The following is a 26,195-nucleotide window of genomic DNA, read 5'->3' on the forward strand; positions in this document are numbered from 1 at the left end:
CAGAAAGTAAAACTTTGATTTCTAATTAAGGTTGCGGGAACTGGGTAAATAATGTTGCGTTGTGCGATGCGCAGAGGCGGGCATTATAATGGGCAGCAACTGGGAGTAAAGAAACGGGAAGCAGGGAGCCGAGTACCCCTCCTCTCCTTGCTAGCCGTCTTCCCCTGAAATTTTCGTTGCGTTCGTCTACCTTGACAACAAGATAGCTTGAAGCGGTGATCTTTTACGTAGACTGACAAATCGCTTCTCGAGAACGCCGCGCGCGGGTGACTCGCACTTTCTGAAAATTCTGAAGTCACGCAATCGTGACATCACTTTGTATACAGTATAACAAAATAATCTCAGTCAATACGGGTTGTCTTTGTTGTGAACTGCGATCTGTGAATATGTGCTCCAAATCTGATCATCAAGGAAGCCGAACAATTGACAATAACTTCAAGAAAAATATTCTGCGAGCTCTAAACGCAATGAGGAAAGAAAACAGCCTTTGTGATGTCGTTCTTCGTGTCAACAGCACCTTCAGCTTTCCCGCTCATCGATGTGTCCTGTCGGCGAGCAGCTCATATTTTAAAGCCCTTTTTTCTGACGATTTTCTTGAGAAAAGGAGCGGTGTTGTGGAATTAGAGGAGATAGGTGCTACAGAGATGGAAAAAGTTCTAGAATTCATTTACACGGGCGAGGTGGACATCGACTTGTCAAATGCAAAAAATTTAGTCATGGCGGCCGATTACCTGCATATTTCAGCGTTAAAACTGAATGCTTCAGCTATGATTGAAAGGTCGATCAATGTGTCAAACTGTCTTACTCTACAGAAATTTTCTACTAAGTTCAATTGTGCTCAGTTGAAAGAATCATGTACTCTCTTCATAAATGAAAACTTCTCGAAAGTGGCGAAATCACATGATTTCGGAGACTTGAGCTTCGAGTCGATAATTGACTTCTTCAGCCGTGACGAGCTTAATGTCGCGAACGAAAACGAAGTGTTATGCTCAGGCATTTCTTGGGTAAAACACAATCTTCATGCAAGGGAGAAACTTCTTCCTGATGTTTTAAAGCATGTTCGATTCATTCATATTCCTACAAAGCACTTGGTTGATATTGTCAATAATGAAAAGTTGCTTCAGTGTAACGCAATCTGCTTAAACTTGTTGCTTAATAATGCTGCGTGCGTTTCTTGTAATGAACGTCGACCGGCACAGATGCCTAGGACAGGACCTCTTGAGACAGTGGTAATACTAACGGGAGGTAGATCAGTTTCCAGGTATGGCCTGCAGAACAATGTTTTGGCATTCCTGCCGTTGCGTGACACTTGGGTAACGCTACCCGATCTTCATCTCCCTCGTCATAGTCACGGCGCGGCTGTCTGCCAAGGTTCTCTGTACTTGGTTGGAGGAGTTTGGGGAAACATTCCCGCCCATCGCCATGTCTGTCGATTCAATCCCCTTGTAAATAAATGGCATTGCGATGTTGCGGATCTTCCTCACCCAGTCTCGTGTTCTGCTGTTGTTTCTCTTCAGAACAAGTTGTTTGTGATTGGTGGAAGAGACCAATGTAACACCACACTACGCAAAACACAGTGTTATGACCCTCGGCACAACCAATGGGAGAACGTCTCGGACATGAACTTCCCACGTGACAACCACTGTGCAACGGTATTGGACGATTCTATCTACGTCATAAGCGGTAACGAACAGGACTTTAGAAGCTGCGAATGTTATGATTCGTCATCGAATAAATGGAGCGTTTTGCCAGAAATGACACTGCCGCGCCAACAACCCGCCGCTCAAGCTTTTGGCGGGAAAATCATTGTAGTCGGTGGCTTCCATGGTGCAAACTATAGAATGCACACCACATGCGAGATCTTTGATCCAAAGCAAAACCTATGGAGCCTGGTACCTGGTCTTGTTGTACCACGGCAGCGTGTGCGATCACGTGCGTTACAGGTCACGTGTATGTATTCGGTGGGTCGAATGGCCGCTCAGTTTTAAACACGCTGGATAGTGTAGAGTGTTATAACTCTGAAGAGGACGAGTGGAAGAAAGTCTCAGTTATTCCCGAAACTGTAATTGCGCCGCAGGTAGCTTTAATTAGAATGCCGAGAAAATATTTAGTATGAAATCGTTTTGAACTCAGGTTTAACAAATGATCTCGAAAATGACCCAGAATGTATAATTTGTACTAGGAATAGCCAAAGGTCGATGTATTAAAATTCTAATTTAGCTCCGAAACTCGAGGACCAGAACAAAAAATATCACACCGAGGGTAAGAGATGAACAAATTATTTCTTGTGTTCCCTCCAATACCTGCCCTGCAAGATAATTTTAAGGTTCAAGCGTAAATAAATAGAAATAAATAAATTACCTTTATTTAAACACGGTGAGGTTTAAAGCTATAAGCTTGTGGGGCCGTGTATTCCCGATCTTATTGGAATTTGGGCGGAAAGCCAGAGAACACGGAGAAAAACCCTCAGAGCAAGGACGAGAACCAACAACAAACTCAATCCACATATGACGCGTTCATGGAATTATAGGTTACCTATTTTCTCTTGAGGTTACTAATACAGAAATGTAAAAAATGGGTGGTCATATCCAAAAGAATAACCCTAAAACTAAAAAATTGCAAAAATATAAAATGTTTCCTATGGAAATTAAAAAATCATTTGACTTAAATTTTTTTGCCAGGAGTGGAACAACTTAGTTTTTTTTCTTAGGATATCTTTCCACGACACGTATGGTTAAGTTCGCTCGATCTTTCTCGTCCGGTGTATCTCTTGATAACGCAGGGAAATCACTTTAATGATAAATTAATGAAAAATTGCTCCCAAATTGCGCCCGGTAATTAGTGAACACAAATGTTTCCATTTTGTCGGTTGTCAAAATTTAGTCAGACCACTTTCGATATTGAGTTGTTGATGGTGACTGTTTAGGAAACATTAATCGCATTTAAACTCACGTAAAATGTTTCGTGGATATTATTCGTTCACTCCTGCGATAAGGCCAAAGTTAAGTTCGTAATTTGTATTTTATAGCAAAAACGTCAAATGTTTCCTGTTGCAATATAAAATTAGAAAATCATTTCACTTGAATTTTGTCCAAATGTTGTTTACTTAGGTCGTTTTAAAAATTCTAGCAGGTTTTAGGGATTTTAACTAAAATATGACGCGAAATCATTTCCCAGTCATAAGTTCCTTTGAAATCACAAGGTTCTTTCCTATTTGAAAAATCAACATTTGGCAAAATGAAATAATGCTTAACTGCAAAGTAAGGAAGTCATAAAAGGCCGGGATATTTATTGTCTAACTTTATGCGGAGGGAAAAAATTGAAGAAAACAAATCACTTTTCAGACCACTGAAGCGTTGATTTCCGTTAGTGGCAATTTCTAGCTAGGAGACGTTCACCGGGCGGTAATGGCTATGAGAATGACCCAAAAACAATACTGTACTGTTGGTATAGATTATCAAATGATAACAGTATTTGGCGTATATTTGTATTGAAAAACTAATAATTGCGACGAAATACAATACCCCATAATTCCACGAGCTCCATATCTTAAGGACGTTCACACTAATTGTTTATGTGCATCCTCTCTGTGTACCTAACTTCCACGCCACATCACGCAATGAGGAAAGCCTTTGACAATTTTCTCTTCTAATTCTCAACAGGTCGTAAAAACATGAACAAAAAAGTCAATGGGGGGAGTTAAAAATTTAATATTCCTTTTTTTAAGCCCTCCCCCTCTCTTCAAAATGGTCGACAATTTCAGAATTTGTCAGCGAGAAAACAAGGTATCTTTACGTTTAAAAGTCATCTACCATGTTTGCTTTTTAAAGTTAACATTTTGAGAAAGTTTGTTGCTAATCAGCATTAAACATTTAAAGGTTCACTTTATTTGTTTTGTAAGACACTAACAGATATATGGTTAAATTGATCGATGACATTTCATCCACAGTCTCAAAAGGTCTATACTTCCTTAACTAACACAAGATTTAATTCTGATTCTAAATCTTTGGCAATACCTTTCGTCGATTCATTAATAGTCTCTCGCCAACACCAAAAATAAGCGAGGTTTCTTGTTAACAAGTTCCGGTGGATGGTGAAAAAGACAAGTTTATGGTAAAAGGCCTGAGTAAGTCAAGTTCTGTCTGTACGCAAACGTCCTGGAGTAATATTTGAACAACACTTTGTGGGAGTCCAATTTGTTTGATAACGAGCTCGATAACAAACTAAACTGATGTTTTAACTATTACCAATTAATCATATTAATAACAAACCTCGAGAAGAAAGAGACCCTTATATTTATATCAGACAACACTCGGGGAAAAGTCATTATTTCAAGTGGAATACGGCGCGCGAATCACGTAGCTGCACGCGCTCCAAGTTCAAGTTGGTAAAACAAGGGCGTGCTAAGAACCAAGATTTGAATATGATTAGATATGATTATTCAATGGAATTAGGACTAAGTGGTAGCCACATTGGTCTGTAATCATAATCATATGAGTGATTTTAATGTTAAAACAGAATCGGACGACCGTTAACGAGTGTCCCATTTGAGTATTAAGTTTGGGTGGAATTTGTCACACACAAGGATTTATTACCAGTTGATTAATAATAACTGATATCTCTTTGACGAAATTGAATGGAAATAAGGCCACTTTCCGAAAAGTTTGGGAAGTACATAGAGGAAGTCTTACAGTCGGCAAGAAGGAACCGATCAAACTCGTGCCTGGCAAGAAAATTTTCTTCATCGGACACCTTATAGCTTTTATATATTTGGACGGCCTAGTTACTGTATTGGACCCTTAATTGTTGGACACTTTAGTTGCCCGCGCTCTAATTTGTTGAAAAATAGGACATACTAAGAATATTAATAAGGTTCGAGAATTTTGCTTTAGCTACAATGTAGCCAAGGTTAATCGGGTGACATAACAATAGCCATGCTTTAAAACAAATAAAAGCTTATAACAATTTGTTATTTATTGCAATAACGCACCTGGTATTGACATTTCTTTTCTATTAATAAAAATTTAAAAGACGAGTTTTGGAAAAAAACGACAGATTTTTCTACTACCGGAATAATTATAAACTTAGATAACGGAAAAAAGGAAATTTCTTTATAAAATCATGTAGAAGAACAAAATATAGTATGAAAAAAGAAATAAATTTCGCATTAATCATATCTTTCTCAAACTTGCCTCTGATCTAATCTCATATAATAATCATATAAGGTCATATAATAATAATCTCATAAAATGAATAGGAAATCAATCCTTTCCACGGATGCAATAATACTCGTGAAGATTCGTATCGTTCTAATATAGGAAACGTTGCTGATACAAATCTATTTCTCTTTGATAATAGCCTTAAAGGCATAGATATAAAGCCTGGCGATAATTTCGTTCGAGATCAGTCTGCAGCAAAACGGCTTTTTCGTTGGGGAAAAACGTAAGTTAACGCTAGACCTTTTTAAAACTTTATACTCATGTAGCAGGGCTGTTGCCAGACGTTTGAATAGCGAGGCAAAACTTGCGAGCGCCGAAGGTGCGAGCCACTAGGGGTGTCTGGGGCATGCTCTTAGAAAAGTTTGAAAACTAGAGGCCCTGAAACACTATTTTCAGCAGTTTTCGTGAGGTATATCTACGTACAGAAAAATTGATCTCGTTTGATGGGGGATTATTTTCCCACCTGAACGTATTTTGTTTTTAACTTGGGGTTAAAACTAGAAGAGAAAAGTGTCTCGTCGTTTTGCCTCTTGCTTGGTACAGCGATGTAGAGAGACGTTTGCTGTAAAGAGTTAAGGCATGGCTGCGATACAATAGGTGACGTCAACGGTAGCATACTGGTTGTTTTCATCTAGCGTATACAAAAACAGTAATCGGAGTTGTTTCTATAAAATATAAAGAAAAGGATATGTAGAGACTTCGGGTTTCGTCGCCGACACGACCCATTGTACGTAAAAAACCGTTGTTTTGTTAATGCCAAACATTCTCTTTCAGCAATAAAACTGATAGTTTCAGTTTAAGCATTATTTAGCAACAATCAGTTATTAAGATTTGTTATTTTTGCATGCTGTTTCTCTAACTTGTTGTTTGTCTATATGTCATTATAAACCTTAATCTTTTGATCTGTGAGAACAGAAGATGTCCACGAGCTGCCCTAGCTTCAGTCAGGTTTAGGGCTCAGCAAGGAAATATGGTAACATGTTTATATTGATTTATTTTTTCAGTTGTAGAGATGGTTTGTGGAGTAGCGTTGAAAATGAATCTGCTGACCACACACTTGTTGCTGGCGCTTTTTAGTGAGTCTAAACAATTAATCAAACCTCTTTTTTAAAGTTTAATAATGTCTCCCTCCCCCCTCCCCCACTCTCTGAAAAAAAAGCCTTTTGAGGAAAAAAATAATTTTGCTCATCACAAAAAAGCTAGGAGATGGGAAACAGACGAAGTATATCTTGGTAATGTTGAGGGGGGGGGGGGGGGGGGGGGGGGTTGCCGTGCCGTAACTGCAGACTGGTTTTGCAGCAGACTTAGATATTTTGGTTTTAAATAGAAGACCGAAACATGCAATCGTTTTCTGATTATTTTGTTTCATTTCTAAAGCAACCAAATCACATCATTCACAGTGTATTCGAATTCGTTTAATCTAATACGTTGAACACAAAAGAACCTAAGTAAGACACAGTCAGTCACTTCCCAAACTAAGAGTGTTTCTGTACTTTTCTTAGTAGACTGGTAGTTGCTTCTGCCAAGTCAGTAAACATAGAGACTGATGTTTATCTTTCTTTCTTTTCAAAGGTTTTTTCTTAGTTGATGTCGCTGGGAATATCTGTCGAGAAAGTTGTGGTGTCGAATTCGTAACAATTGGATGCTACAGAGACAAAGGGGTATAAACAAACATCATCACTTGATAAAACACTATACATTTTTGTGTCCCGGATGGGATCTACTTATTATATCTCGAGGTCCAAACTTAACCCGTCCATATTCCTTCGATACTGCATCTATTTTTTTAACTGACTTAACGCTAAAATAACCTTCTTTAAATGCTTCGATAAATCAACCGTTCGTTAGGTTTGTGAAGGAAATTTGAAAGGCCCATTTAAATTCCTAATAGAGAGTTTTCTTTACCCTTTTCTATTCTCCTTCATTTAACAGCCTGTATGAGCTAGAAAAAGGGTTGCCCTAAATGCAATGACGATTAAATAATCCTGGGTATATTTATTGAATCCATCAGTCCGACAGAGCTCTGCCCAATTATATATACAACGAGCGCGACTCGAGCATCCAAAACTACGGTGGCAGAAAGATTGACTGGTGGAACTGGAATGTCTATTACCCAGGATTCGCTTGTCGCTGTGCACAAAAGGCCAAGGATTTAGGATACGATCTTTTTGGTCTTCAATACTATGGTATGTTACGTTGTTAATAACTGTTAATAATGATTTCATGGAGCGCCTCCATATACATAAACACCCCACTATAAGCTCCTATACATATACACCCTCAGTAATAATAAAAGGTAAATTTGTTATAAGCAACCTTTCCAGTTGTAAAAAGGCGTTTTACAGTACGCCCACTTCTTCCAAGTTTGTCTGGTATAATTGTCCAGATGGAGAAAGCCTAGAAAGAACCTGTTGTTGGTGGTTGACGTATCTTTAAAGTCAAGTGAAAAGTTGCTTGTTAGTCGATGATGTTAAAGTCTGGCCCGTTAAAACTGAATGGCCAGTTTACCTTGATGTTATTAGATGAAAGACTCGTGTAGAGTTCGTCAACAGTGATTGTTCAGTTTTAGTAAGACAGATGATTTGTCTTGTTCCGTACGTCGGTTTTGTTAAAGAGTCGCGCCCCTTGAATTGTGAGATGCTGGTAGTTGTTGGAATCTACTGAGAGGCGTTTGTTTTAAATTATGACCTTCGATGTTTAGAAATCTTAACGTCGCTTGTTTGTGTTGAGTCAGCCTCAAGTTAACGTAATTCTTAAAGCGCTTCCTGCCTCTCTTTACAAACAAAGGAGCAGGGCAAGCGTGGCCGAGTGGTTTAGGGCACTGGTGTAATCTGGAGGTCCCCGGTTCAAGTCCTGCCCCTGCCACTAGCTGGATTTGTTTCTCGGTTTTCCCAAGTGCAAATCCTCGATCGCGCTTTGTATATAGCCAACTGGTCTGCCTCCTGCCAGTTGGGATTTTTAACCTTGTTATGTTCATTTATAAATTATTTGTTTCCTCTGTTTCAGTGGCATGCCTGTAAACTAGCTATCTCGTTGAGATATGAAGCTAAGTGCATGACCACTATAAACACATTTATTTTTTTTATTTTTTTTATTTAAAAAGACCAACCAGTCATACTTGACTTTCCATGTTTTGGATGTCCAGAGCGTAGCTTGCCTTTCAGCATGGCGGATATTGGACCATGTGACGTTAGCTGCAAAGGGTCCAATTACCTGGCTAGAGAAAGAACATTTTGAAATTTGTGATGTCCCGGATAAACGTGTTTTTTTAACTCTCACAAAAGGGATATTTTTTTCGCATTTTTCAATTTTCAGTAGAATCATTGTACAATCTTATGACGCCATAATTGTGCCTCAAAGAGGGACATAAACATGGTGGCTCCATACGAATGTATTGAATTTTCTCAAATTAGTTTTTGTAATACGTAAAGTGCGAAAAACGCTACGGAGCTTAAATTTTGACAACAGTCATTTCTGCTTGCTCTATAAAGACCGATGATTTTCTGATTTTCTTCATGGAAATTTTTTTTGTAACACTGATAAAACCCGACGCTATGTCTGTTACAGAGTTCGTGGGCAGAAACGTACTTCCAAGATCGCAGGATATTTACATGATTTCATTGTTTACTGGCAGTAGGGTTTTATTCCAGGAATAACACCTTGATTTTCCATGTCTGATCGAGCCATATTTTTTTTAACTAGGAGAGTGTTGGGCTGGTCACAGTAGCGAGCACAACTTTGCAAAGCACGGCAAAAACGATGAGGACGGCTGTATTCAAGATGACTATGTGTGGTGTAAGACTAAAACTTCTCGCTATTGTATGGGTACGCCTTGGCACAATATGGTCTATCAAATTGGTAAATATCACGTTTTAATTTTTTGTATTTTTACATTCAACAGGGGCGTTGCCAGCATTCTTAGGAGCTGTAGGCCTGACCGCCTCTAGCTATAGGGGAGGTTCGGGGGTATGCTCCCAATAAAGACCCTCAAAAGTGTAATTCAGCAGCACCTAAATTTGGACATTTTATTACAGAGAATGCAACAATTTTCACTCATTGCAAATATATAAACGCACTTATCGTTTTCTTGGACATACCTTTTACTTAGCTACTCTATAGAAGTCTCCCGAGTTTCTACTTGCTTGAGACTTGACCAATCGCGAAAGGGTAGTTACGATGTTTATATTGCATATTGCTTTCTATTTCATCTGGAAAGTGCTCAAGCCTGAACTGCTCTCTATTGCACATTTTTAAAGTACGGGTGGATTAAAAAAATTTGTAGGCCACGGTTTACAGGCCTATATAAAGGCTAGCTATGTCCCTGTTCAAGATTAAAGGCTAGTGATGTATCTGTAAGCTAACTAGTTACACTGATCGAAGAAAGATATATAGATAAGCTTACCAATCACAGTAAATGATAAAAAAAGTTAAGTCTGCGTTCGAGCCTAGGGGCCCATCAGGCCGAAGCTTATCCCGATTTCCTTAGCATAAAGCTACTAGAAATGTTTCTTGCTCTCTCCTGAATGGAACGCTAGCCCATCGCAGGGCTACCTCTTTGCCAGTACGCTTTTAAACACTAGGGTGGAGAGAGTCACTATTCAACAAATTGTCCACAAAACTATTTTTTACATAACCGCAGTTTTTCAGGTTGTAAAATGTCCTTCTTTGACAATAATTTGTTGCCTGAATAATAAAACAAATATCCTCGTCAATCTCGTGGAATATCGTCCAATCATAGAGTTGTTGCAGAATACCCGAAAAACTTAATTTTATTTCGAATTTCCTCATTTTACAGTGGACACTAGCTGCCCCGAGGTTTCATTTGAGAAGGTTGACTGCTTTGAAGATAACCACATTGTTAATGCCCGACCACTGCCAGACTATATCTTCAACGATCGAGACCCCAGCATTGACAATTTCAGCGGAAGAAAGGTTGATTGGCGAAACTGGGATGTATATGTGCCACAGTTCGCCTGTAGATGCGCAGCTGAAGCAAAAGCCTTGAACCACACCTTTTTTGGCATGCAGTTCTACGGTAAGTGAGACTGAATTATTTACAGTACAATATATCTAGATAACGCTGCAAGATACTCAGGCAACTACAAGTAGCAGGCTAGGGATCATAGGGTTTTTGATTAAAGCCCATCTGGATCATAGCTCTTAACGCTCAGTTAACTTTGATTTCCCTAACATAAAGCGGTTAGAAGCATTGTTGCTCCCCTGGATGGGATGCTAGTCCATCGCACGTTACTCTCCAGCATTCCCTCTAGTTGCCCCAACACTTCATGGGTAGCCACTTATATTCCCAGTTTGAGAGAGGCACTCCGAGAGTAGAGTCTTGTCTAGGAACACAACACATTCATGCAGTGATCCTGGCCGGCACGAACCCGGATCGCTCGATTCGGAATCCAGCGCACTAATGATTAGGCCACCGCGCCTCACACATAGAAAACTGTTTGAAGCTGTTTTCGAAATAAATTTCGAAAACAATTTTATGATAAAAATGCGCCAGGGAGCATGCGAGGAAATGTTTTCCGCTAATAGTAGAGGTCTGCAATCTGTTAAAAATGTATTTGACATTACCTGTGGCATCGGCGAATTCAAAGCGTACATTTTCTGCTCTCCGATGTCTAAAAAAACAACCCAAAAAGCATCACGAAGCAGGATCGTCTGAACTGCCTAGTTTTGCATTGTCCCAAATCGATTACCGACACACCAGGCACTGTTAAAGACAATTAGGAAAATTTGAGTTGTGGGATGCCCCCACACCGCCCCCACCCCCCACGTTTCACAACGCTCCGCCGCCTCTGTGATTGTCTATTTAACCGATTCCTAGATGTGTATTTTTAAGAAAAATTAAACCATTTGTGTGCTACAGGAGAGTGTTGGAGCGGTGCAGAGGGCCACCTGACATATAATCGAGATGGCATCAGCAAGAGCCGCTGTGTGGATCGGTGTTACCAGCCGTGTACCAAACAAAGCGAGTTCTGTTCTGGCAAAAACTTTGCGAACTACGTCTACAAAATAAGTAAGAAAGACAATTTCTGCACAACTCATTGATTTGTTTGTCCGCCCACTGTTCTGTCTGTCTGTCTGTCTGTCTGTCTGTCTGTCTGTTGGTCCATCTTGACCTCTCTGTCAGTGTCTGCCTTTCTTCCTGTTTGCCTGTCTCTTTATCTAACTGCCTGCTTGTCTTTATTTCTGTTCATACCATAACCGAGAGAATTATCGCGCGCTGATTGGTCCAAAGTTATGGTCGATGAGAGTATAGACCATGAAAGTGACGTCAGATCCCGCCACGCACACGCGCGGGCTAGACTTGTGTAAGTTTGGTCTCCATGAATGAAAGCGAATTTCATCGTGTTTTTGTTTGAATCAAATACGCATTTGTTTTCGGAATTCAGGATTAGACTTTTACTTAGGTGATCTGTCGAAAGAAAACTGCCCAGGCTTTTAAATTTTTGCTCTAACTGAGAAGAACGGAACCACGAGCCGTAGGCGAGTGGTTTCACTGCAAAGTTTTGGACATTTTATGGCGTCATTTCTATGGTCTATAAGAGTGTAGACCATGGAAAAATGTGGTCGATTTGTTAAATGTCTGTCTGACTGTCTGTCTGCCTGTCCGTTTTTGTGTTTGTCTGTCCCTCTGCCTTAAGGTCTGTCTGAACAAAAACCTTGAAACTGCGTCTTCAAAATAACTTAGAAAGTCTCTGTCTGTCTGTCTGTCTGTCTGTCTGTCTGTCTGTCTGTCTGTGTCTACCTGTCCGTCTGCCTGCCAATGCGTTTGTTAACGTTTTTTGCGTTTTGTTAATCGTTATTTGTTGTTTTTAGAGGGATCATGTGAAGTAGATATCACTCCTGTGGGATGTTACAAGGAAGACGCAAATGACCTCGCTATGCAAGAGATATTCCATAATGAAGCGGCACCAGCGAAACCAAATTTTAATGGCAATTTGCTTCCGTTGTCGAGTGAGAAGTACCAAGCCGAATTCACGGACTTCCTGTGCAGATGTGCAAGAGAGGCAAAACAAAATGAATGGGAGTACTTTGGAGTAAGGGAATTCGGTGAGTACAAAGATAGTGCTAAGTATGTGTCCATGTTTCAAATTTGAAAACTATTTCCAAACTGTTGGGTAAAAAAATCTGACCACATGAAAGAACTGGTGAACATAAAAAGTTTCTTAAAACCATATATACCTGTATATACTTCTGGCTTTCTTACTGGTCCGCCCATGTTGGTTGTTTGTCAGCTGATAGCTTTTATTGTAACTTTATACCTGTACCAATGTTTAAATATATTGATTATGGCATCCTCTTCACTGCTTTTTTTTTACCTCTATTCAGGGCTTTGTGTGCGCAGCAGTCCCACCATAACAAACTACAACAAGTATGGACCATCGAACCAGTGTATTGAAGGCAACACTGCAAATGCGTGTGTCAGCGGATCGAAGCTGTGTGCAGGCAACCAGACCGAGGCTAACTACGTGTACAAGATAACCTTTCCTGGTATGTATTCTATTTGGTTTTTTCATTTACTGGTGAGCCACACCTAAGGAATGAGGTCGACTGAACATTGAAACAGTCTTTTCTTTTTCTTCCGAGTACCTTTGAGCAAAGTGAGTTAACGAGTTATATAGAACTAAACAATGACCCTCACTTGGCAAAAAATGTGTACCGATTTTTGTACGTGTGTATGCTCTTCCAAGGGCATAGCTCGAGGAAACATGTGAGTTTCAAGAAACAAAAAATGACCATGTATTTGAAGCCTAATTTGGGAAGAGGGGGAGGGGTTATTGTGTTTTATTACAAGCTGTTAAACGTCAAATGTATTTTGTCGTCCTTAGAAAAAGCTTTTTGACCGCTCAAAATATTTAGCGCTATTTAATTTTAATTGTGTTAAAACACAACAATTTAGATTTGATGAAAAGCAATTGTTGAAAACAGGGGATATCACTTGAGGGGATATTGTCCGATACCCAGTCATATAATCAATTGTTTTGTCCAATGAGCGCGCGCAGAAATATATCGGTGGTAGTGTAAACTTCGGATAATTTTTTAATAATATTTCATTAGATATTCGTCAATATTGGCTGCGTCACATGACATATTAAAACCAATCAAATGCCAAAGCCTAGTTGAGGAAATTGAGTGCAAATCCATAAGTTTCATGCATTCTATTTATCAGGTGCTGCTGAGCCTTCAAGCGAAGTGGCTCGAGATGACACAGATGACTTTGCCTTCACTCGCTTTTCCCCGAAAATTATTCGGCGAGGCCATAGACATCCTTGAAACTTCAAATCAACCAGTTGGAAAACCAAACATCTTGAAATGTAAATGCTCGGATATCGACAGATGAAAGGACCTAACATTTAAAAACAGGCTTAGATACGTAAGGTCAAGGGTAAGGGGGTTGAAAAAAATTGCAAGACACGCAGTTAAAATCAGATAAGATTAAAATAGTAATTTTAAATTAATAATATAAAGCAAGATCTGTTGACTTGTAAACCCCCTAGACTAGTAAATCAGAGTGTCATTAAAGGATGGTCCTAAAAATACATTGAGTGAATTTTCGTTAGTCTTACTTGTAAGATTTTTAATATCTTCTGTTAGTAGAAACTCAATCATGTTCTACTGAAAATCCGCGAATCTGATTGGTTCCCCCACAGAACATAATCGGCAACTTCTTGGCAACTTTTCATCTTTCAAACAACTTTTTTCCTTTTGAGCAACCTTTTGCAATTTCTAGTCCGAAGATGGTCCGAGTGTTATTCGAAGACCGTACGAATATTTCCGAGCATTTTTCGAACTTTTCCGGAGATTAACGAAATTTGAAATTTGCCGAAGATTTTCGAAGAAGGTCAGAGGATGCTTCAACTTTCGGATCATTCAGCATTAAAAACTCGTAAGCAAATTTCACGATTGTTCTTTAGTGAGAGAAATCTTTGTAATTGAACAAATGGTGGCCTTGAAAGGTTATTTGGGTGTTTTAATTGCAGAACAATTGCATGAAAATGCTTAGCAATCTTACCTTAAAAGGTAAATTAGCATATATTCGGAGAATCTTCTTATTTAAAGGCAGCATTTTGGATTTTTTTGTTACAACTTTCGAGCAACTTCTTGGATTTGGAGCAACTTTCGAACAACTTTTTGGGTTTGGAGCAACGTTTGAGCAACTTTTGGGAAATCTCGAGCAACTTGTGAAAAGCCCTAACCCCGCCGGCGCTTGGATCGTTCTGTAAAAGCAAACCAGGATACATGCGAAAATCAGGCTTGTTTTGCTTTCCTAATATGGTAAAATGACGTCATAGTGGAATGATAAAATGAATGACAAATTGCTCCCAAATTACACCCGGTAATTAGTGAATACTCACGGAATACAATTGTCCCCATTCTGTCGATTTAGAAATTCAGTCAAACAACCTTCAATATTAAGCTGGCAGCGATGACTGTCAAGGAGACATTAATCACATTAAACGCACGAAACAGCGTTTTAATAAGTGGATATTTTATTCAAATGCGTGTGCAAGCAAACAAATGATTTAATGGTAGTCGCGACAAAGTTTTCAACCCTGCGAACCAAAGATGAAATGTTGATTCGTTTAATATTTAGGCATATGTGAAATTCGTAATTTTAATTTCATAGCAAAAACATCAAATTTTTCCTAGTATAGAAATTTGAAAATAATTTCACTTGAATTTTGCAAAATTGTATTTACTTGGCTCGTTTAAATTTTAAGATTTTGTGATGAAAAAAGTGCGAAATCATTTCCCAATTTAGTGCCTTAGTAATTACGGCTAGTCATTTGGCCATGCAAAGACCTCAGTTACGAAACTCGATCTCTATGAGATCCTTTCCTACAATTTTAACCTGAAATCAACATTTCGCACAATGAAATAAATACTAATCTGCAAAGTAAGCAAATCATAAAATGCCGGAATATTTATTGTCCGTACTGAGAAAAGAAAATTAAAAGAAAACAAAAAGCACTTTTTTGACTACTGCAGTGTTGATTTCCATTAGTGTCGATTTCAAAGTGATATTCACCGACAGGTAATAGTAATTTTTACAAAATTAAAGTGAAATTATCGTTCTTCCTAATTTCACTAGTACCCACGGTAATGCAATGAAATAATTACAAATATTACTGAGCTGGGTGTTCCAATTTTTTTATGAAGGTCTAGGTTTCTAGAGCTTAAGCTCACCACTCTTTTTCTAGAACTCTCCAATTTGACCGGTGATCTTAAATAATTAAATTTGACATTGAAATTTCCAAGCGAATAGAGCATATGGCGTTACGACAGCCATATTGGTGTACCAAGCCATTCCTCCGGGAATTAAACTATTAAATTAAAAATAATCTTTTGTTTTAGTAAGCCAATATGGCCGCTGGTCACGTGGGTGGAAACGCTCAAAATGAACCTAGGAGTATTGTCAGTTTGCAAGTAGGTTTAAAAGTTGGTGAGTTGGTAAATTGAACTCATAACGGACACGATTACTGCTATATTGTAAGGCAAAGTTGCATGTGAAGTTAACATGGTTTCTTAAAACAACCCAGCAATGCTGATTAGGTGCCAAATAAGGCTTTCCTCGAAGCAATCAAAGACTAATCAAATCGAAATAAATTGTTTAAGGTGTGTTTTAATGATTATGACTTTTTTTATCTTTTTGATTAAATATTACGCCTTTGCTTCGAAGTAAAACTTAACGTTTAGCACAAGATAAAAGAGGTACAAGATAGGGACCTCTGGCTCGAACTGAGCCGAAAAGAACGACTAGTGCTGTCAAGTGCACCTGCGCGAATTCTGTCATTGGACTCCTTGCTATTGGACAGCTTAGCTGCTTGTGCTCCAATTTGCTGACAAAAAGCGAGCTAAGAATCAATTACATTCGGGAAATAGATATGATCATTTTAAAATGCTAGCAGGACTGAGTGGGGTCCAATTCGGTGTGTAATCATACCGGTAAATTAAATCGGTCAAACGCGTAGTGGGAGTCCCATTTGTTTAATCACGACTATGTTTACAGGCAGAATCTGACGACAAAAAGTTCTAATTAACAAATAGAAAAAACGGGAGAAGCAATAAGATTCGCGGATTTTTAATAGAACACGACCGAGTTTCTACTAACACCAACAATTAATTACGACTATAATTAAAACCAAAGAAAAAATATATAGGCGAGGTGAAACTTGTTAAGAATCATCTCTATGAAAAAAATTCTCTGCGTAGAAAGTCATTTGAAAAAGTTTTAGGAATTTATAGGAGTCATTTATTGTTAGAAGGAACAAAATTAAGCGCGCGTACTCCAATTTGATGAAAAATAGAGCATACTAGGAACCAATCCGATTCGAGAATTTGAATATCAAGTAGCAATCCTCATGCTCTGAAACAAAAAAGCCAATAAGAATTTTTCCCTAAGCAGACTCGTATACTTCGAATAACTGTGTGTAAAAACTACTGCATTTCTAATTGGGAGTCTGTACTTGGTTGTTGGCTTAGAAATTTTTGTCTGTGCTAAGCCTGCTGCAATGCCTTTTTTTTCTTCTATGCCAAGATCAAAGAATGATCTCTCACTAAGCAACAAAAAGAGATTTTGTCAGTGTCGCCTGAACGAGTTTATATCAGGTGTCTTGTTAAAATTATTGTGTTGTTAATGCATTGTAATGACGCGCTTAATACTAACAGGGATTTTTAGTTTAAATAATATATACGCATTTAAAAGATGAGTTTTGGAATAACGACAGATGTTTTTACGACCGGAATAATCATAAAATAAGATAATCACAAATGCCATAATGGAATAATGAAAATCTCGATATCCCTCTCACCGCCTTCAATTAAAAATCTAACATCAAGTGCACACTGAAAGATCGAAAGACAAGATTAATGCAGTACACATTTAGTCCCTAATGTTACTTGTTTACAAAGCTTTGTATAAGAACAAAATATTGCATATTAAACTGTGAATACTTATATTTTTACGAAAAGGCCATATTATTAATTAATTTCGTATTAATCATAATCTTCGCAAACGTGCCTCAAATCTAATTTCATTTGTTTTTTTAAGTTAAAATAATCTTCTTAATCACAACAAATATACCGAGTAAATAAATATGATATCAAGCCTTTTTACGGATGCAATAATACTCGTGGAGATTCATATCGTATTAATATCGGAAATGTTTCTGATACAAATCTCTTTATAGCCTCCGCATAAATATAAAGCCTGGCTTTTATTACTTTCGAGACCTCTACAGCATAAGTCCTTCTTCCTTGGGGATAAACGTAAGTTAACGACAAAATTTTCAAAAATTCTAAACTTTCATGTAGAGAAACGTTACTTTGCTTTTAAGGGTTAGGGCATGGCCACCAATTATAGGCGATGTCATTTGTGGCGTACTGGTCTTTTTTCAGTCTGGGATGTACAAAATCGTTGATGAATTATTTAAGAAACATAAAGGGAAAGGTTTTAAGAGACTTCAGTTTTGTCGACACACTTATTTCACATGAAAAAAACAAAACAATGTTTGGTTAATCCTGGCCAAACACTCTCTTTCAACAATAAAAACTAATAAAATTAATAATTTTTTCCACACAGTTTAAGCATTATCTAGAAACGCCAATTAATCAGATAATAAGGTCTGTTTTTCACATGTTGTTTTACAACCGTGTTGTTCGCTTCAACGTAGTGATGAATACTTGTCTTTTGATAGTGTGTATAAGAATAGACATATCACTAAAACGTTTTTTTAATTTTTACTTTTTACTAGGGTCTCTGTTAATAACAGTTCTAAATGTAAAGCTGATAGAGTCACCCTATTGAAATAAAGGCTAACTTACTTACCCACTAACAGAAGGAGACGTCTACGATCTGCCCTAGCTTCAGTCAGCTTAAGAGGACAGCGAGGAGATTTTTATATGACACGTATATATTGTTTTTTTTTTTCAGTTGTACAGGAGGTCTGTGGAATACCGTTGAAAATGAATCCATTGACCGCACAGTTGTGGCTGGCGCTTTTTAGTGAGTCGAGTCAATTTATCAAACTTGTTTTATTGAAGTTTAAAATATGTCTCTATGATGGTGTTTTCACAGCAAGAGCATAACATTTTTCAGACTACAATCTTTAAGAAATACAAGCTTTCCGATAATAATAAAGTCCTGGTTCCCCCCAGTAATAACCCCCCACCCCGACTCGGGAAATAATTTGTCGATCACATAATTTCTTGGAAATAGACAATAGACCAGTTTTACCTTGGTAAGGTAGAGGGCAGTGGGGCTTGGCGGGGGGGGGGGGGGGGGAGGGGCTGCTTTATAACTTTGCGCTAGAACTGCGGACCATTTGGCAGCTTACGATTTTAGGCCGTTAAAATTGGAAACGCCAAAACATGTTATTGCTTTCTATTGTTTGTGTTTTATTTCCTTATCCCATCACTTTGTTCGATTGAATTCCACTATCCGAATACTTTATTTTAATTTTTTAAATTAATTTCATCCATTTTCACTACACAATATAAACTTAAGAGATATACAGACAATACAAAGACGCAGCGAGGAAAGACGGGAAAGAAGGGAACATTAGAACCATACGTGCTAGTCCACCCAATGATTGATTTAATGCAAATTGAACATGGTTACTTTTAACTCACTTGTAACAGAAACCCCTTCACTAAGACTGTTTCTTTACTTTTCTATGTATAGACTAGAATTACTTCCGTCAAATCAGTAAGCAAAAGGTCTAATAATATATATTTTTTTCTTTTCAAAGGTTTCTTTGTAGTTATTGTTACCGGAAATATCTGTCGAGAAAGCTGTGATGTCGAATTCATAACAAAGGGATGCTACAGAGACAGGGGCGGGGTATGAACAGATGCAATCACTAAATAAACCCTATTAATACTAGGGGGTACTTAAAAAGATTTTTTACGGAACGTACAGCCCCAAGGTACAAACCCTTTTATATACCTATTTGGACAGAGAAGGTACCTCTTTCATATTCTTCGTTCTTTTACAAAAAAAGAATGTACTGGAATGTAATAATTGCTTTCGTTAGTTATTTGGTGTTCTGGTCCCAAATTGTTGGACGACAATCGCGTTTCTAATTAGCTCGTGCAGACAATCGCTCATCATTCGACGTGATTCGAGAGTCTACGAAATATTCATGATTGCTCAAACACAACCTTATACATGACCTACAGGAAGGATTGCTCCTTGGATTGCCCTAAATTTAATGGTGATAATATAATCATTGGTATATCTGTTGAATCCGTCAGTCCAACAGAGCTCTGCCTAATTATATATACAACGAGCGCGATCCAAGAGCCAAAAAAACCTACGGTGGAAGAAGAATTGAATGGAATAACTGGAATGTGTATTTCCCGGGATTCGCTTGTCGCTGTGCACAAAAGGCCAAGGAGTTAGGATACGATCTGTTTGGTCTTCAGTTCTACGGTAAGTTTTTAATTACTGTTAGTATGATTTAACTAGTGTCCTCCGAGTTCCAATGAGCGCCCCTATGGTTAAACACCCCTGGCACTAATGAAAGATATTGTTGATGCTCAATGACTTTTGGAAGTCATCTTCAGATTCAAGTGAAAAGTTGTTGTCAGTCGATGAAGTTTGGTCAGTTTTGTCGTGAAGTTATTGGCTGTACAACTTGTGTAGAGTTCGTCAACATTGATTAGTCCATTTTAGAAAGTGTCGATCCGTCTCTTTTAAGTCAAATTAAGTCGTTCTGTTTAGGGTTCCGTTAAGGTCTTCGCACACGTGGTAACAAGACGCAGGGACATGTGGCAGCAACATGTAGCAGCGACAAAATCATGTGTTGTTCACACTGGGGGGACATGAGGCAGGGACGTGTAGCTGGGACATATAGCAGCAACAAAATCAAAATGTGTACACACACAAGTAACGGGGACATGACCCAGGGACATGTTGCAGCGACGCATCTCCTAGTGTGTGCTGATACATTTTGGCAGGTGCAACATGAATTCCTGCAACATTTTGTCCCTGCAACATGTTGCACGAAGTTCAACGAGTTGAATTCCGTGCAACATGTCGCAGGGACAAAACAGCTTCAAAGTTCGTGTTGCGCGTGCAAAAATAATCAGCACGCACGAGGGACGTGTCACTGCGACACGTCCCTGCTACATTTCTTGCGTGTGTACCCATTGTGATTTTGTTGCTTCTACATGTCCCCACTCCACTTCCCCAATGTGAAAACATCACATGACTTTGTCGCTGCTTCATGTCGCTGTGATGTGTCCCTGCGACATGTCCCCACGTGTACCTTTAGTCGGCTTTGTTTACACCTAATTGCGATAACGTTGTCATAGAAAAAAAAAAAGAAAAAAGGTAAATAGGAATTAATTAATGTAGTTTCATAACTGATAACATTCACAGAAAACTCTCGAGTTATAATCTGCACGCTTTGAGCATGTTGAGTCCACTTTTTTATGCTGTAACAAGATAAATTGATTTATTCGTATTGTGAGGCATTTTAAGACTGTTTGTACGAAAAAACTTTTATGCATGCGCCTAATTAATTCCTATTTGACATTTTCCTTTTTCCTTTTTTCTATGACAACCTTATTGCAATTAGGTGTATGTCGTGAATAAGAGGCCAGTTGTTGCTTATATCTGTTGAGAGACGTTTAATTTGTCTAGGCACAAACCTACCGGGTTAGCAGGGTCTTTTATTAACCTTGGATCGAGCATTAACTTTCCTTCTTTCATCGTATCATATTTTTTTAACTAGGAGAGTGTTGGGCTGGTCACAGTGGTGTTCACAACTATGCCAAACACGGTGCTGATGACAAGAAGGGCTGTATTCAAGATGACTACCTGCCGTGTAAAACAAAAACTTCTCGTTATTGCATGGGTAAACGTTGGCGCAACATGGTGTATCAGATTGGTAAATATTATGTTTTAAATATTTACACATCATAATGAAGTATCTGCAAGCTAGTTAGTTTCCTCTACAAACTGTGGTCCCACCGATGTAAGATAGCTAAGCGTGCCTGGCACAAGAAATAGTGATCGACTGATTAATTGATTCAACGTATCCATACACTTCGTATACGACTAACTGATAGAATTTGATGTATTGAGTTGGCCTTTGCAATCAATGACCTCGAAATAGAAATTACGTAATTTGATTTACGTTGTCAGATCAAAGTTTTATACGCGAAAAGCCTGAATAACACTGTCAAATGCTAATGGTCTTAGTATTCACTGCATTTTTTTCGCGTCGTGTAAATTAACCTTTCTTATCCTTATAACAGACGCACGCGCGTGTGAATGGTCCTAAGTCATGTCGTAGGCTTGTCGAATGCGAGAAAGTCGTACTGTGTAAATTGGCCCTTACAGATGTCTTGCGATATATGAAGCTTGCCAAAATTCGTCCGAAGGCCTACAAAGCAATGCATACACACAGTTTCTCTGGCTTTAACATGCGTTTCGTTGACAATCTCTTGAATAATTATCGTTGTCAATCTTGCGGAATATCGTTGCAGAATACTCGGAAAACATAATTTTATGTCGAATTTCCTCTTACTATAGTGGACTCAAGCTGCCCTCAGATTTCTTTTGAGAAGGTCGACTGCTTTGAAGATAACCACATTGAAAATGCCCGACCACTGCCAGACTATATCTTCAACGATCGAGACCCCAGCATTGACAATTTCAGCGGAAGACGGATTGATTGGCGAAATTGGGATGTATACTTGCCGGAGTTCGCCTGCAGATGCGCAGCTGCAGCAAAAGCCTTGAACCACACCTTCTTCGGCGTACAGTTTTACGGTAAGGGAGAATTGTTCAAAATAAATTTTAAAAAAATAAAATGTTGTTTATAGCGGTCATACACCCAGCTTCATATGAGATATCTTGATAACAACGTTTTGCAGTATCTTGATAACGTTTTGCGGTATATTGATAACAACGCATTATGGGTAGTTCAAAAGGCAGCGACGAGTACTTCATATGCAAAACCTACTAAAATGCTCTCAGAATGTAATAAAAATTAATTCAAAGAAATATGAAAAAACGTAAAAAAAGTTTGTATGAGTAGTATGGTAGGGATGTTTTACTTCCCTTTATTGGATTGGAAACAAGGGGCGCATGGATTTTTTATAAGTTTAGACAGTATTAGCTATTAAATATTCGAAAGGATTAAAAGAACTGAAAGCTCCGTATTTCCAGGGACAACATTGAAATCAAGCCGAATTCAAGTTGAATAATGGGATTCGACTTAAAGGGACTGTGTCACGGATTTTAGCCAAATTTAGGCATTGGAAATGACCATCAAATTGCGTGAAATATGAAAATGACCTCTTAAAACAGTAAAGGAACGTTTCAATAACACAGCAAATACAAAAGAAGGTACGAATGACCAAAAGTGACGAAAATTGAAATGGATTGCGATATCGGTTTTATTGTTGGGCTGAAGAGTTTTCAAAGTTAGTCTCGTTTGCTTGTAACTTTAAATTATAACGCCTGGGAGAAACATTTGGTTGCAATGAAGTTATGGTTTTGTCATTTGGATGCATATGAGTAATATCTTTACAAATATTAAGTGTCATAGCTGAAGCATTTGGCAAAAAGCTTAAAAAAAAATAAACTTAAAGCGGCCGTGATACAGTCTCTTTAATCATCATAATCCTTTACTAAAGTGAAAGTAAATAATTAAAATGAGATAAAACCTTTTTTGTGTTTCAGGAGAGTGTTGGAGCGGCGCAAACGGCCACCTGACATATGATCGAGATGGCATAAGTAAGAGCCGCTGTGTGGATCAGTGTTACGAGCCGTGTACCAAACAAAGCAAGTTCTGTTCCGGCAAAAACTTTGCAAACTACGTCTACAGACTAAGTAAGAAAAACAATTTTTCCCCAATCGTTGGTTCATTTGTCCGTCCATCTGACTGTGTCTGTCTTGTCTGTCTGTCTGTCTGTCTGTTGGTCTGTCTGTTTATCTATCTGTTTGTGTCTGTCTTTTAACTTTAAATTATTAATTGTAATAGCTGTACAATAATAGGTTTAAGTTTTTTAAAGTTTTTTCTTAGTCAGGTGTCCACAATTAGTAGAGGGGACTTTTCCCCTCAGCTAAACATTTTTAGACACGATAATAAAGTTATTCATTCATTCATTTATTCTGTCTGTCTGTCTGTCCGTCCGTCCGTCCGTCCTTCTTTCTGTCTGCCCGTCTGCCTCTCTATTTATCTACCTGCCTGCCCATCTGTTTATTTGTTTGTCTGTCCTGCTGCCTTAAGGCCTGTCAGATCAAAAACCTTGATAACAGTGCGTCTCCAAAATAAGTGGTATGGTATCTATGTATCTGTCTATCTGTCAGCCAATCTGTTTGTGTTTTATTAATAGTTATTTGTTGTTTTTAGAGGGATCATGTGAAGTAGATATCACTCCTGTGGGATGTTATAAGGAGGACGCTAATGACCTCGCTATGCAAGAAATCTTCCGTAATGAAGTGGAGCCAGAGAAACCGAATTTTGCTGGAAATTTGCTTCCGGAAGCGAGTGCAGACTACGCAGCCGCATTCCCGGACTTCTTGTGCAAATGCGCAAGAGAGGCAAAAGAAAATGGATGGGAGTACTTTGGAGTAAGGGAACTCGGTGAGTAACAAGATTTCGCAAAAGTGTCCATGTTAACATTTAAATACTACTTTCAAAATATCGAAAAAAATTTGACCACATGAAGGCATATATGATGAAGGGTTACTTTAAATTGGTATTTCTGGTTCCTAAATGGTTCACATACTACGAGGAGTCAAGAATGGTCCCTCAAAATGTCGCAGTGCTCGCAATGGTCGCAAAATTTTAGTGGGTGCTCGTTTGCTCGTGCTCGCACATTTTTACAAGTGCTCCCATGCTCGGTTTTTAGTGGAGGTAGGTTTTTGAAAAGTGCTCGTTGCTCGCAAGGCTAATTTTTGTCAATGCTCGTGCTCGCAAAGAAAAACGCTGTGCTCGCAGCTCCAATGCTCGCAAAGACCATTTGGTACCCCTACTACGGTTAGTTGTCAGTTGGTAACTTCATATTTTTATCAATGTTTAAAAATATTGACTAAATATTTAAAAATATCGTCATCTTCACTGTTGCACGTTTTCATCTCTATCTAGGGCTTTGTGTGCGCAGCAGTCCCACCATAACAAACTTCAACAAGTATGGACCATCGAACCAGTGTTTTGAGGGAAACACCGCAAATGCATGTGTCAGCGGATCAAAACTGTGTGCAGGCAACCACACCGAGGCTAACTACGTGTACAAGATTACCCTGTCAAGTAAGTATTTTATTTATGTTTCCTTTATCTACTGAGCCACATCTATGGAATGAGCATATTGTGCGTGAGACTATCTTAAACGCAGAGAGCGTTTCGTGTACTTAAGGTATCACGGAAGGAAAATTGGCGTTTTCATTCTAAGTGAAATTGTGTGCAAACCATCAATGGTTCTTTTCTTGCTCCATTAATTTTTTTATGAATCTTTAAACTTTAAAATGGCGTTTTTAGGGCTTCTTTAGATTAAAAATTCATAAAAAATTAATGGAGCAAGAAAAGAAAAATCTGAGACACCGTTTTTTAGACCAATCATGTAGATCAAATTTCACATAAAAGTTTTGGCTCTCATGTAAATGTGTTCACAAATAAACCTAAAATTGCGCAACACCATAATTGCAAACGAAATGCTGACGTTGCTTATTATGGTCTATATGATCAAAACAAAATCCAAAATTACAATCTTTATTCAATAAGCTTTCAGAAAATATATACTTTATTGGGGTTGCCATTGATGGTTTGCACACAATTTCACTTGGAATGAAAACGTCAATTTTCCTTCCGTGATACCTTAAAAGTGTAGCCACGATTGTTTCACCCCAGGCGACCTTCAGTTTGCTTGACAGAAAATAATACTGTATTACCAGACGATCTGTTTAACAATTATTCAAAGAGCGCGCTTTGGATATGAGATGGTAGATAGCCAACGAGGCGCGTAGCGCCGGGCCGAGTTAATTGGCTATAACTATATCATATAAGCGCGAATGGAATCGATTAAAAGTGTTTACTTTTAGAGAAATAAGATAAGTCGACATTAAATAGAAATAAAGGCTGAATACCACTAAAAAACTCTATTTACAACACTGTAAAGTTTTTTTTTCCGAAAAAAAGAACCTAAATTGCCTAAATTTCTACTAATTACAATTTATGTAAGAACCTGTTAAGGCTAACTTGGGAAAGTGCAGGTTCATACTCGCGAGTTTTTACTGTATATCATTGGATATTCTCCAAGTTTGGTTGTGTCATGTGATATATTTAAACCAACCTCCAACTTGAGTAAAATGAATACTGATAAGTTTCATGCGTTGTATTTAACAGGTTCTGTGGTGCCGTCCAGGGACATGGCTCAAGATGACACAGTTGACTTTGCCTTCCCTCACTTTTCATCGAAAACTATTAGGCGAGGCCAAAGACATCCTTAAAACTCCAGATCAACCAATTCAAAAATCAAACACCTCAGAAAGGAAATGGACAGACTAACGGACCTAACATTTAAAAAAAAATTAGAGTAAGGGGGTTGAAAAACTTGCGAGGCAGTCAAAGAATCTTATTAAAATCAGATACGATTAAATTAATAACTTAAATTTATTTAATATTGATCTGGATTTCTTGACTCATATAACAGGACAGATGAAACTGAAAAAAATCGTTGCTTTACCTTTGATTTATGAGTAATGTACTGTAAAAACTGCCACAGTTTTTCTTGTAAACCGTATAGATTAGTGTATCATAGTAGTCATTAAAGGATGGTCCTGAAATATCGGCTCATGAGTGACTTTTTGTTAGCCTTACATAAAAGGTTTCTTAGATGTTGTGCTGCAAAAAGACCCGTTGACATGCCTACCACAAAATCCTGGCTCGAGATCAACGGCCTCGAACGATTAAGAAGATATAAAAAAGAACCCGTCATTTTAAG

General features: G+C 38.3%; 2 protein-coding genes across 2 annotated transcripts; both read left to right on the forward strand.

The window, feature by feature from the left end:
* Positions 1-331: 331 nt before the first annotated feature.
* On the forward strand, positions 332-2,128 carry LOC144652726 (kelch-like protein 25). Its single transcript, XM_078512776.1, has one exon. It carries the CDS (start codon positions 387-389, stop codon positions 1,986-1,988), a length of 1,602 nt encoding a protein of 533 aa, XP_078368902.1. The 5' UTR covers positions 332-386; the 3' UTR covers positions 1,989-2,128.
* Positions 2,129-5,385: 3,257 nt separating this feature from the next.
* On the forward strand, positions 5,386-26,037 carry LOC144648264 (uncharacterized). The gene is made up of 21 exons (XM_078507881.1): positions 5,386-5,442; positions 6,224-6,295; positions 6,792-6,880; positions 7,231-7,405; positions 8,922-9,077; positions 10,015-10,254; positions 11,098-11,247; positions 12,051-12,284; positions 12,564-12,725; positions 13,405-13,486; positions 15,591-15,654; positions 17,426-17,504; positions 18,169-18,240; positions 18,986-19,077; positions 19,491-19,668; positions 20,975-21,130; positions 21,778-22,017; positions 22,933-23,082; positions 23,606-23,839; positions 24,344-24,505; positions 25,598-26,037. The coding sequence occupies exons 2-21, from the start codon at positions 6,232-6,234 to the stop codon at positions 25,699-25,701; spliced, it is 2,883 nt and encodes a 960-aa protein (XP_078364007.1). The 5' UTR covers positions 5,386-5,442; positions 6,224-6,231; the 3' UTR covers positions 25,702-26,037.
* Positions 26,038-26,195: the final 158 nt, after the last annotated feature.

The sequence above is a fragment of the Oculina patagonica genome, chromosome 4, assembly GCF_052425735.1.
Source record: "Oculina patagonica isolate OP01 chromosome 4, crgOcupat, whole genome shotgun sequence".
Classification (NCBI taxonomy): Eukaryota; Metazoa; Cnidaria; class Anthozoa; order Scleractinia; family Oculinidae; genus Oculina; species Oculina patagonica.